Genomic DNA, 13,331 nt, shown 5'->3' on the forward strand with positions numbered 1-13,331 from the left:
AAGTTCTTCAGCCTCAACAGATCATGGTCGAGGGGGCAGAAGTGACTCAGTCAAGAAAAACAGGGTAGTGATTAATTTTAGAAGGACCGTCTCTGAACAGCACCAGCTGTAAAGGAGCTGAATAAACAAAAGTCTAGAAGGGCTGGAAACTGGGCTAGGTTCTTCAAGCACAGCTAGTTCACTTTCATCCTTAGCAAATATATATTGAAAAAGTGGCATTGCAGTAACACCATCAATTAACTTTTAATTAAAGGCTGAACTTTTGCCTTTCATCTGTTCTTCCCTGATTCCAGAGAGCTCATAATCTCATATTGAAGTTAATCCACATTAATGCATGCCTAATTTTTCTGAAGCAATAAACATCAGACAGACAGCTTCTCCCTCTCATCAGATCCCTAAGTTACCAAAACCCATAAACATGGGATTTGTTTCTGAAAGGGAAGGTTTACCAGCATCAGTGCTTAAAGCTTAAGAGCTTCATTGCCTGATAACCATATCTCCACTTTCACAGAAGGGAAGGTAGAGCAAAACCTACCATATTCTCCTTTGGTAACAGCTGAAGCCATGCCACTAAAGCACCTTTCGGTTTTGCCCTCTGTATCTACTAACTGCTTTTTTATTTGCAATTTCTCCTAGGAGACAAATACCTGAATAGCACAGTTCCTGCTGATTATACAAGAAAGGCAAATGAGTTATGAAGGAAGGTGTTAAAAATTTGCAAGCAGCAATGTAAGATATGTAAGTACACATATCCCAAGAATCACTTGCCAGGGCATCTGGGGACCCTTCCATCATTCTGTGATTTGGGCAACAACATTAACTGAATATCCTCTATGTGATCTAGCTCCCTAGAAAGCCCAGCTCTCCTCCAGCCTCTTAAGGCATTCGCAAAAGCCAGCTTGCCTCAGCAGAGCTCACCTGGTGGATGGGAATGACGAGGAAGGCCCCCCCGCCAGCACACTCGGTCACTACTGCAATGAAGTGTGGATTCACAGCACAGAAGTGGTTGTCGTGGACGTTGCGGGTGATAGGCACGCAGTCATAGCACTTCTCCTTGCTGGCAGCTTTGCCATACACATGACGGAACTTGGAACTGCGGTACTGTGGGTGCCACGACATCTGCAAGGGGAGAAACACAACACCCCATGACATAAGGACTGGCTGTCCCAGCAAGGCTTGCAGACCCCCACCCTCCTCTCCCCAGCACAGGCTCACCCTCCCCATTTGGGCTCCTAGCACCAACCCTCAGCCAGCAAGTGGCAGCTGCATTTTCCTCTGCTGGTGTTCACCCCTTTGGTATGACCTGTCTCTGTACCCATTGGACATTTCTGACGGTGAGAGAGATGCAGAGGAGAAAAGACAGCTGTCTTCATCAGCCAGCTGGGCTGTGAATGCACCACCAGTCCCTATCACTGGGACAGGGCCACATGGCAGCAAGTTTAAGAGGAGATGAATCCCAGTAGCACACAGCTCAGGAAGCATGAAAGACACAACATTTTGGGTGAGGAAAGCTTGGCAAGTGAACAAGCCACTCTGGATGCATGCTTTGCCCTCAGGTGGTTTAGGACAAAAACAAGTCTAATTTTGCTCACATGAAGGGAAAAAAAGAGGTTTGCCAGATCACAGGAATAGTTATGGCCACCTGTTAATTTTTTCCCCACTGACAATGGCTTTCTGCATGTCTGGTTTATAACTGCCCTCTGACAGACAGCATTTTACATGTTGTTTAAATGAGATATATAAAGCATGCTAAACACAAGAATCTGTTCCCACAGAGGGCAGTGAAGCTTAATGGAACTGATGCAACTGATTTCAAATAGGACACTACCAGTGTTGGGCAGAAAAGCCAATTCAGATTATTAACTCCTGCTCTTTCTACAAGACCTAGACAGTAAAAGGCACATGGCAGGGATGGTGAGAAGATCCTACTGCTCAAAGGAAAAGAAATGCAGATCAGGAAAGAAGGTTATGGGTGAAAGAGAGTCCCACACAATCAGCTGGGAGTATAGGCAAAGACTGTAGAGGGCTTAGTTTTGCTCCATATCAATCTGTTTGATGTACATTTGGTGGACAGTATTATCAGTGATGCTGGATCAATACTCCAGTTTGAGAGCAGAGCCCAACCAAGCAGCTTTTGAGTTACAGCAAGACTTAGACTACTCACTTACGTGGGTAAGTGTTTGAAGGGAAGCTTGCACTCAATGGCAGGAAGCCAAGTGTATCATCACCTGACAAGCAGGACTCTAAGCAATTCTAAACCAAAATGTGTTTGTGGCTGGCACGGTATTGCATCCTCCTGGGATGACTATTACAAACTAGGAATCTGTATTGCTTGACCCTGAGCAGTCGATCTGCAGCTTTACAAGCACCCACCAACACAAAGATCCACCAAGCTCACATCTGACATCACTGAAAGATTTGCACTGTGAATAAGGAGTACTAGTGCACAAGTCTTGTCCTATTCCCTGCCTCCTCCCAGTCTACTGGCACAGCTCAGAGCCCACCTTCATGCCTCTAAAAAGTCAGTCTTGGCAGATCACCAGTTGCTTTCACAGTCATTTTTGTTGCTTACTTTTACCGTGGCATGTTTTACCTATGTCAACCCTGCATTTGTCCATATTCTTAGCTGATGAAGTTCCTTGTGCAGAAAATATTAGGTGGAAAGGATCTTTGATACGGTGAGAGCTACTTATCCCAAACAAAACTAAAGAAATGCAAGTTATTTGAAAAAAGAAAGCGGCGATCCTGGTATGTTAATCTTGGAAGAAGGGATGTTCACAGGCAGAAGGAAAGCTGAGGTTACATGCAACTAGCTAGCTCCTCAAACAGCCTCGCAGGTGCAGTGTTCTCAGACAACTTCATGCTCATTATAGCTTTGGTAATCAGGTTCACTCACACTGGGGAGCGGGGCAGGGAAAAACCCTGTGCCTTGGCACATGCAGATGATCTGTAAAATGTTAACAGCAAGTAAGGAATAAAGGAAATAAAAGGAATTAAATACCCAAGTTTGGACAGTACTTAGGAAAGACAGCTCTATCCTATTTTAATTTGTAGCATTAAGGTTCAACTGCCACTGGAATGGAGTTCAAAGCACCTACAGTTCAGACAGCAAGGCAAGATATGACTGGGAATATTGTAAAATTAGCAAAAACAGTCCCAGCGGAACAGTGTCCCTCTTGACATGATTGCAAGCACAGCAGAGAGCTCAGCAGTAAAAGAAAAAACTCTTGGATAAAATATGGCAAAAAACAGCCTCAATAGGTGCAGCATCAGCAAACTGAGTCTGGTACCATGGGAAACGCTGATTCCAAACAAAGCAGTCACATGGACATTAGGAAAAACTTCTTTAGAAGGAGTGTGGAGAGTATTATGCACTAGAGGTTGCTTGAGTAGAGATACATCTCCGTTGCTGGAAATCCTTTCATGACTTGATTAGACAAAGCCATACCCTCATTGTTCTAATGTCCATAATAGTCCTGCTCTGACAGGAAGCTGAACTGGGGAAAACAAGGGCACAGTGCCACCAAATCATACTGAAAATTTATAATTTACAAGTGAAAAAGCTCACATCTTCACAAAATAAAATAAGCCCCTGTGTGTACAGCCTGTCTGCTACAAGCCACGCAGTGGACAAGATATGGTTCCTCAGCAAGAGGTGATCTTCCAGACGGCTGTTAATGAGAACAGCACAGCCAGGGTTCTGGCAGATCTCAGCTATCAGAGGGTGCAAGCTATGGTGCCTACAAAAGGATCTGTGCAGAGGAAAGAGGTCATCACTCCTAGAAGTTCTCCATCAGAGCTCTCAATGCACCAAATGCTGTATTATATATAAATGCAGGTGCAATATTGAACACATTAGGTACTAAAAGGACTACAGAGATACTTATACCCCAAGCAGGTCTCCAATGTACTCTGCTTTTATGCAGCTTGCCCAGATCTGCCCTTCCACTGCTGTCACAACAATGTAGGAACCAGTCACAGACCACTGGTAGCACTTTTCCATTAGCAATCCTGGTCCAGTCTCTTTTCTCAGCTCCTGTGCTTGCATGGCAGGGCAGAATGGGTCTCAGTCTACAGCTACAAGTCTCCTCCTAGTTTTGTTCTTAAAGCAACAGGTTTTCCAGACACTTCTCCTCCTCCTCCCTCTACTGTCCTGCAAGGAAGGGTTTAGTTTATTCACTCCTCACCTGGTACTTCAACCATCTTGACCACCTTCCACTCTTTCTTCTGCTAGACACAATGCTGTATTTGTTCCCAGGACAGAATATATGACTGCATGCCATGTCCGCTCTCCAGGGCTGAAGGTGGAGCAGAGGGGCTGGCCAGAGAGGCATCTTCTGATATATCTCCTGCTCCCAGAAGGAGCTGTGATGTGGCCCAAAGTGCCATGACACATCTGCAATGCATAAGTGCCAGGTGCCACTTCTGAACACAGCTGCAGTGAGCCACACGGAAAGCCAAGCAGCAGCCCAGATGGAGAAGCTGGGAAGAGCTGTGCTGAGAAAAACATTTATCTGCAGGGCTGTATTTGAGCAGCTCCCAAGTGCCTGGTTCAGAAAACCAGCATAAAGTTATCTGCTGCACCCCTGTACCAGGCAGAGACAACTAGTCTTTCCAGTGTTACTCTCCATCCCTTCAAGGTTGTCAGCGAATCAAAACAGCTTCCTCGCAGAATGGAAACAGCTTCCTGGCAGTGAGCAGAGATGGCTACCTGGGCCACAGGCAGCATTTCTCACCATTCACTCTTGGATGCAAGCCCACCTTGAATCCTCTCCCATCCTGGGGAGTCCTGCAGCAGAGCAGTCCCCACCTTCTCCACAGGGGTCTTTGAGCTCCCAGATGACCCCCACACTCCACTTCGGCTAATTTCACATCAAACTAACCTGCCCAAACTGTACTGCACTGACAGTTTCCATGTTCATCTCACTCTTTCTGTGCCCCACCCTTGCCTACAACCCCGACATTAGGAGGCAGGTTCTCTCACTGCTGAGGGCAGGGGGCAGCAGGGGACTGCAGCATCATCAGAGCTGACTCCACAGGCCACAGCGAGCTAGCTGCAAAATCCTCCCTAGACCAGGAGGCATAAGCACCTCCACGGGATCCCCATCTCCCCCATCTTCCCATGGCAAGCAGGAGACCCTGGTGTACAAGTAACTTTTCTCACTTCTTCCAAAGCTGCTGAGGCTCTGGCTGCACTTTCCACCTACCTCTCCTTATTCAAGGCCCCACCATGCTGCAGTACCCCTCACCAACCCCCTGGTCACACAGGCTCCCACTTCCAGAGGAAAAAGGAGCTGGACACGGAGATCCTGACAGTCACAGGGCTACATCTGCCCCCCTCTGCTCACAGACCCCAGCCAGAGCCCTGGGCATTCAGGGCCCATCCTGGGGTGGTGGGGCTCCGCTAGGAGCTTCTGCTCAGTGTTCCCTGCAGGCTCCTCCTTCCCCATTTTTAAATGTTCATTCCCTCTTCTCTGTTTTCAGGTTTTGCCAGCCAAAATTATTTGGTTTCCTTCCAGGTATCCCCTCCTTTACTGCTACCCATAGTGCAGAAGAGCAGACAGGTACACCAGGCAAAAGAAGGTGTCTACTGTCCAAATATGCAGGGCTGGGCTCAGGAGAGCTAAAGCCCACCTAGAGTTGAGTATGACATGGGAGGTGAAGGGCAACAAGAAAGGTTCCCACAGGTACCACAGCAGTAAAAGGACAATCAGGAAAAACGTGGGCCTGCTGAAGAACGGGGCATGAGCTCTCATGACAAAGGACACGGAAAAGGCTGAGGCAGGCACTGAATGCCTTTTTAACCCCAGCCTTGATTGCTAAGGTGGTCCTTAAGGTACCCAGGGTCCCTGAGACCTATGGGAAGTCCAAGGCAAGGAAGATTTGGACATAGTTTATCTCTAGATTAACAGGGCTTTTGACACTGTCTCCTATAACAGCCTCAAAATGGATGAACTACAGACTAGCTAAGCTGGCTCTGAGGTAGACTGTAAACTGGTTGAACTCCTGGTCTCAAAGGCTTGTGATGAGCAGCACGAAGTCCACATAGAAGCCGACTCCAGTGGTGTACCCCAGCAGTGGACACTGGGGTCACTGCTGCTTAAGATTTTCACTAATGATCTGGATGATAGGGTAGAATGTACCCTCAGCAAGTTTGCAGAAGACACAAAATGGGGAGGAGTGGCTGATACACCAGAAGGTTGTGCTGCCAACCAGAGGGACCTCAACAGGCTGGAGAAACAGGCATACAGTAACCTTGTGAAGTTCAACAAGGGGAAGAGCCAAGTCGTGTACCTATGGAGGAATAACTCCATGCACCATTATATGCTGGGTGTCAACTGCCAGCAAAGCAGCTTTGCAGAAACAGCCTGTGGGTCCAGGTGGACAACAAGCTGACCATGAGGCACCAGCAATGTGCCCTTGGAGCAAAGAAAGCCAATGGCTTCCTGGACTGTCTTAGGAGGAATGTTGCCAGCAAGTTGAGGGAGGTGATCCTTCCCTTCCATTTGGCACTGGTGAGACAAACGTAGAGTGCTGGGTCCAGTTCTGGGCTCCCCAGTACAACATAGAAATGGGTATACTGGTCCAGTCAAGGTGCATGAAGACAATTAAGGGATTGGGAGTATCTCTCATGTGAAAAGAGGTTAAGAGAGCTGGGACTGTTCACCTGAATAAGAACAGGCTCTGGAGGATCTTACCAATATGTAAAAACACCTTACAAGGGAGAGTAAAGATGACAGACTCTCCTCAGTGGTGCCCAGCAGCAGGACAAAAATCAATGGGCACAAACTGAAATACAAAAAAAAAAATCTCAATTTAAACACAAGGCAACACTTTTTTTCTGAAAGGGTAGCCAAACACTGGCATAGGTTGCCCAAAGTGGTTGTGGAGTCCCCATCCTTGGAATACTTAAAACGTGACCACATAAGGTCCTGGGCAACCTGCTCTAGTTGACCCTGCTTTGAGCAGCAGGGTTGGACTATATTATCTCAAGGGATCCCTTCCAACATCAGCTATTCTGTGATTCTGTGATTTTAGGGCCTCTGGATCTCAGCCATGTGTATCTTGTACTGCCCCAAGAATGCCACTGGCAACACACCAAGATGCACGCTCATATGACATGGACTTTCAACCCAATAAACCTGAAATTTGTCTTGCAGGCTCAGCTCTCCCATCTGTTCCTCTGACAGGGTGTGATGACAACATATTCCTTCCCCATTCTAGGAAAACTGCTGCTTGGAGGGACAACCATTTTCAAAACTGTGCAAATAGCAACTGGTATAAGGGGGAGAAAGTGAGAGAAAATACATTTCGTCAACAAGACAGGACTGTTTTTTCATTGCAAAAACTTACACCATCACCTCCAAATAAATGCATTTTATAGAGCTCCAAAATTAAATGTTTTGCATAGTCCTTTAACAATATCCTTTCCCTGGATGTGTTTTAGGACTAATGGGGTTAGCTTTCTCCCTGCACTGGAGGGCTGGCTCCAGTGTACAGAGAGTCTCTCCTTGTACAGCCATATGAGGGTGAGACAGCATGGGCAGAGCCCAAGGTCCTGAAAACCCTGGACATGCAGCACTGGGTAAGGCCTGAAGCCACAGCTCAGGGATACCTAGCTCACCCCACCTGCTTGTGGAGCAGCAAGGAGCCAGGGTGACCACAGTAAGGGCATGCAGACCATCCCTGCACACTCATGGGCAGCATATCCCCATCTTGAGAGGCAGCTAGAGCTGAGGTCTGGATCCTCTCCTCTGGCAAGGAGGTAAATGATCCCCCTTCACTTGCTGCTTAGGGTTTTTCTGCCACTATCTGCCAGGATCCTGGAGAAAGGAGGAAGGCAGCGTAGCCTTTGCAATCCAAGAATCAGCCTCCTGCCTTCCCCCCCCATCAGCCCAACCTAATTCCCAATACTACCAGCCTCTCTGTAAGGGGACAGGGAACTGGGATGTAGGGAGACATTGCAGATTGTACTACTGCCCATAAATTTCTAACCATACAGCTGATGCAAAGAATGTGTTCAGCACTGTTTTCCCCTCACCCAGCTCTCAAAGATCAAGTCCTGGGACCTTGTGGTTGTCACTCTTCCAACAAAGAGCATTAAAGAGACTTTTTTTCTGAAGCTGCCAAGAGGTCCCAGAGTAGGATACAGGCATCCCTGCAAGCACTCCTCAGATGTCTGTTTACCAGCTTGCAGTGGGCAATCAGCGCAAGCTTTTTCAGGCTGGACAGTGTTTCCTAGACAGCTTCTGCCCTTTGAGATGTGTAACCCTAGCACTGGGAGTGTTATCATCTCAGGAAAGAATATGCAGTGCTCTATATGAAATAGAGTAAAATGCATCCATTTGCTTCTTTGCTCGTCACCGCTGGCATAAACAGAGGAAGCAGCTCCTCTGCCTCTCTGAGCAGAATAATGCAACTGCACGACATATAGCAAGGGCATACAGACGGTTTTAAATGATTCCCCGAAGCCTTTTACAAGAGGCATTTCTGGGTGCTTGGGTCTGAGATGAAAGAAGGACACAACATGGACTACCCTGAGAGACCGATGTGATCGTGTGGAGAGACTCAACTACAGAGCAGAGGAACCTTCATGCAAGCAGGTCTCAAAATAAAAAGATCCTCATCGTTTGTCCAAGGTGCAGAATACAGCAGAAGGAGGCAGAGGAAGTGAGGCCATGGCTACAACTTCTCTGACCTGCTAAGAACAGGAGACTTGCTATAATCCAAACTCTCTGTGAAACTCTGAAAGCTCTGTCTGGTCCAGCCCCTTGCAAGCACTCGGCATTTGGACAACTGGCCCAGCATAATGGAGCCCTGAGGGTACAAAGAAATCTCTGGACATGTCTTCAGTGTGCAACACAGGACACAGGCTTCACTAAAAAAACAGCCCTACTGTTTCTGTGTATGCACAGGTTAAGTCACAAATGCAGCAAGCACTGTCAGCAATGGCTCATGCAAGGAAGACCAGAGGGGAGTCAATCAAGAATTGATCTGTAAGTTTGCTGCTTGCAAGACCTTCTGTTCCTCTTTTTTTAAGACAGTCATATTGTCCTTGGCTCAGCAGTAGGATCTGATATTATAAGATAAAACAGCAAAGCAGTAGAAATTCTCAGCCCAGTGCTCAGAAAAGGTGGGATTCCTCTTCCTGGCACCTGAAAAGGTGCCCAGAAACACACTGGGGTACTTTGATACCCTCAAGCACAGCCTACTCAGCTTACCAGACATGAATGTGGAAATGCTTATGTGACCTCTAAGAACAGACAGGTCAAGATGGAGAATCCAGGTCCACCAGGATGCAGAAGCACTGAAGGAACTTTGCTGGGCTTTAGCTCTGACTGTTTTACAAGGCTGTTTATGGGAAGTGAGCTTTTCATGATTCATCCATGAAATCTGACTACAAAGGTCCTAGCTCCTTGCCAAAGGTGTGAGCTCCTAAAAGGGCTGTGAAGCCTAGGGAAGTCTGCAGCATTCAGAAGCAGTCTTCAGAGAGCTATGCTGTGGCACATTTACTACTCTCCAGGAAATGTCAGACAAAACAAATGTGCATGTCCAACTGACTGAACATGTGCTTCACCATAGGCCAGCACGCTCCTACTTGCCACATTGCATCCCACCTACCCTGGGATTACAGATTTGCCCGCACTGTGCATAAAATGTGTGAATTCTGAATTAATTTCTCTTGCTCCTGGACAAAATAACCACATGGAAAAAGTGAAGTATGTTTGAGGAAACCCAGACATACAGTAGCCTAATCCAGACCCAGATGACAGCACCTTCTCCTCTGGTGCACAGCATTTTTGTAAGACAGTCACAGCAGCCAAGCCAGCTCTAACAGTCTAGAAACTCAAGACTTTGGCGATACTTTATTCTGCCTTTTACCATCTTTGATATCCTTAGTATCAATAGTGTCAGGAGCTGGAAGGCATACAGACCAAGAAGTTATTTTCCTTAAACCCTGAGGAAGGCCTGATAGAAGATTGATGGGCACCTTAACTACTGGAAACACCAGCTCTTGGCTGTGGCTGCACATACTGTTATGAGCTGACCTCTCCAGCACACACTCCTGAACTGTTTGTGTTCTGGCACCTTTAGTCCCATCCATGAGTTCTTTTCTCTTGCTCAAAGAGCAGCAAGTTAACCTGGGGGAAAGGATAGGAACTTAAAAAAAAGGGCACTTGAGCAGAATCAGATCATTAAAAGTATCTGACATGGGTCAAACAGAGCACAAATGGACAGGGGTCACAACACAGCTGGAAGCAGAGGGAATTGTAGTGGTTTTGGCAGTGATAAGATCCCCTCAGTTCACCCAGGGAACCACAGCCAGGCAGTGTGGCAGTGTCACTCCAGGCGAGGGGTAGTTACGAACCAGACCTTGCCACCTTCCCGTATGGCACATCTCCAGCAATGGCTGGACATACATCATGGGCTGTGCTGTACCCAGTTGGAGCAGGGAGGAATTTAGGCTACATCAAGGTCAGATGGGAGATGGATTTGTAATATGACCAAGAAGTTTGGGGACAGGAATTCCCACATAACATGCCAGCTCATGTATTGCATGCTCTTCAGTACGTGCCACCCTTCTGCTCTTTCCCAGTCCCCAGGAACCAGCAAACTCCAAAGCACACACCATCTGCCAACCAGCATCTCCTATCATATCACATACACAAAATGTAACAGCCGATCCCCACAGTGGGAGGGGAGACGTGACACAAAAGACATGGGAGCCAGGACGTCCAGGCATCCTGCTGCTGGCTGCCAGGAATGGCACTCAATTTTCTAATTCCCAGGTGCATGGAGCAGAACTATCAGCTACCAGGCCCCATCCACCAAAGGAACACCAAGGGCTAAGCATGCATGACTTCTTCTGGAGCCAAGAGTTTCCACTGCCATCCACCCTGATTCAGCAACTGGCTTAGTGTCAGTGACAATTTGCCACTGACTTTATGCGAGGGGAAAGGCTGAGCAATCCTGTCATTTACCAACGTGGATGTTCTCTGTATGTTTTCTTTCCTTCCAGGCATGTTCCCTGCTCTGAAAATACAAGCAAGGAATGAGGTTGACTGGCTCTGTGCTGAAATACTTAACGGTGGCATGAGCTGTCTGTATTTCCAGGACAGAAACGAGACAGAGCAAGTGTGCAGAGAGGACAGCACTGGGATTTCAGTTCAGCTTGTGTTTCCCATCACCAGCAACATGAACATCAGAAAAAAGACTTCAGCTTTGGCCACTGCTCTTAGGAAAGGTGCCAGAGAGTTAGAGAAGAATTCAGTGGAGAGTGGTACAGACCAGTTATCAAAGGTGTGTGACCTGCTAAGAAATCCTAAAAGCTTTGGGGGAGGTGATAGAGGGAAGCTTCAAACACAGAAGAAGTTGCTACAAAGAGGGTATAAATTTTATGCTTCCAAAGTCTACGGGACACAGAGAGTCAAAAAACACGTGTTTTAACTGTCTCCAATTAGGCAGCAGTGAAACTTTCTAACAGTCACAGGAGTGGGAGAAGGAAAGGCATGCATCTCCATCACTGGCATTTCTCAGGCAGATTCGATTAAAGCCTAGAAGGCACAACAGAGCTACGGCTGACCCTGGTTTGGACAGGAGACAGACCCACAGAGCTGGAACACAGAAAACACATAATATTGGTACTTAATGTGCAGTAAGCCTGCTAAATCCACAGTGTGGCAGGGCTACACATGGTAATACCGGCTGCAGTAAGCCCCTCAGCAGGGCACCCAGTATCTCGATTTCAAGCAATCTTCAGCTGCAATACTTAATGTCAGAACTGCAATTTTTAACATCCAAGGCAAAACAGCCAAATCAGATATAGCTACTGCAGAACAATCTGTTTCATTATGGTACCCAGAGCCATGCTGAAAGCCAAGCTGTTTAGCAATGGCCATCATTCCTGCCATTAACAAGTCAGAGTAGCTTATTTCGAACATATCACTGTTCAGGGTCACTGTTAAGAGTGGTATAATGGTAGATGAAAGCCAAAAGTTTAATTTGAGTTCATTTGTTTGATGCAGTATTTAAGCTGAAACCTTCTCTAGTGCCCTAGTGAAAACAAGCAGGCCCTATTTCCCCAAGATTAACCTCACCAACTCTATGGGACTGCAAAAAGTACACATAGATCATTCCATCCTGAAGGCATGCAGAACTGATGCAGAACTGAAGGTGATGGTGAGCAAAAGGGGTAGGACCTTCAGAAGCAGAGATCACACATCACATAAAAGGGAGGAAACTAAGGCACAAAAGCATTCAAAGTGGCACAAAATGGCATCTGGAGAACTCAGGATTTGAGCAAGCCCAGTGGGCAGAAGAAACTTCTCCTCTTGGCTAGGCCACCTGGAGCTCCTTCAGGGCAGGTGTCTAAGGCCTCTGGCTACAGTAAGTTTTTCAAGCTAACCAGGCTGGAAACCACTTCCCTGTTTGCAGAGAGCTGGCTCTCCATGCCCAGAGCTCTCCCTGGGCCACCCCAGCACCCGTCTCCTGTGGGACCGGGCTCCAGACATGAACTAAGCCCCTCTCTCCACCCTTATGCACAGCGCATCTGTGGGCCTGGCAGCACCCAGCATGCACCCACCCAACATACATCCATCAAGATACAAGCCCTTGGCCCCTTCTGTTCCCACACCAGCATATATTAGCATTTTACTGACTCAAGGCTGTAGAGGGAGGAGGTTCACTGCTGACTCTAGTGATACAAACGGGCTTCCTAGTCCACTGGCTATAAGATCACCTTTACTGAAAGCCTCTTTTACAAGTTTCAACCAAACTAAGCCTGTGCAAACACAAGATTGCTGCCTGTAGAGCATCACAGTAGATGAAGGGTCTCACACAATACTGTATTACAGTGCTGGTACGGAAGCAGAGCAGCCTTTAGCTGCATGGATTGTAGAAGCAGCACTCAATTCAGCCAATGCAGAATTTCTAGGCCAAATAACAGTTTGTAAGCTCTAACAAAAAGCTCTCTAGCCCTGCCTGCCTCCAGGTAAGCAAGGAGAGAACCAACTGCCTGTCTCTCTGCCCCAAATCTCAGGACTATTACAGTCATCAAAGGACAGTCAGAGCTCTTCTGGAGACCAGAATCTGGCACAGCATCTCCTGAAAGGACAGACTTGCATCCTCTCCCCATCTAAGCACAGAGATGCTCACACTCCTCAGAACACCCCATGCCTGGGCTGAGAGCCTTCCAGTTCATCATTCATAATGTGGATGGTACATGCCCCTCATCAAACAATTTTCTGTTTTCTTGGGTGGCTCACCTCTGAGCAGGGTACAAATGCATGCCAATGAATTAATAATGGTTACGTTTGCTTCACGCTTTCCTA

General features: G+C 47.2%; 1 protein-coding gene across 1 annotated transcript in view; it reads right to left on the minus strand.

Annotated features, from left to right (window-relative positions):
- CORO2A (coronin 2A) overlaps positions 1-13,331 on the minus strand; it is a 61,354-nt gene that overhangs the window by 22,492 nt on the left and 25,531 nt on the right. The window contains exon 2 of the mRNA XM_075078835.1: positions 919-1,119. Within this exon, the coding sequence (XP_074934936.1) occupies positions 919-1,119 (201 nt within the window). The remainder of the gene's footprint in view (positions 1-918; positions 1,120-13,331) is intronic.

Source organism: Phalacrocorax aristotelis, chromosome Z, assembly GCF_949628215.1.
Source record: "Phalacrocorax aristotelis chromosome Z, bGulAri2.1, whole genome shotgun sequence".
Classification (NCBI taxonomy): Eukaryota; Metazoa; Chordata; class Aves; order Suliformes; family Phalacrocoracidae; genus Phalacrocorax; species Phalacrocorax aristotelis.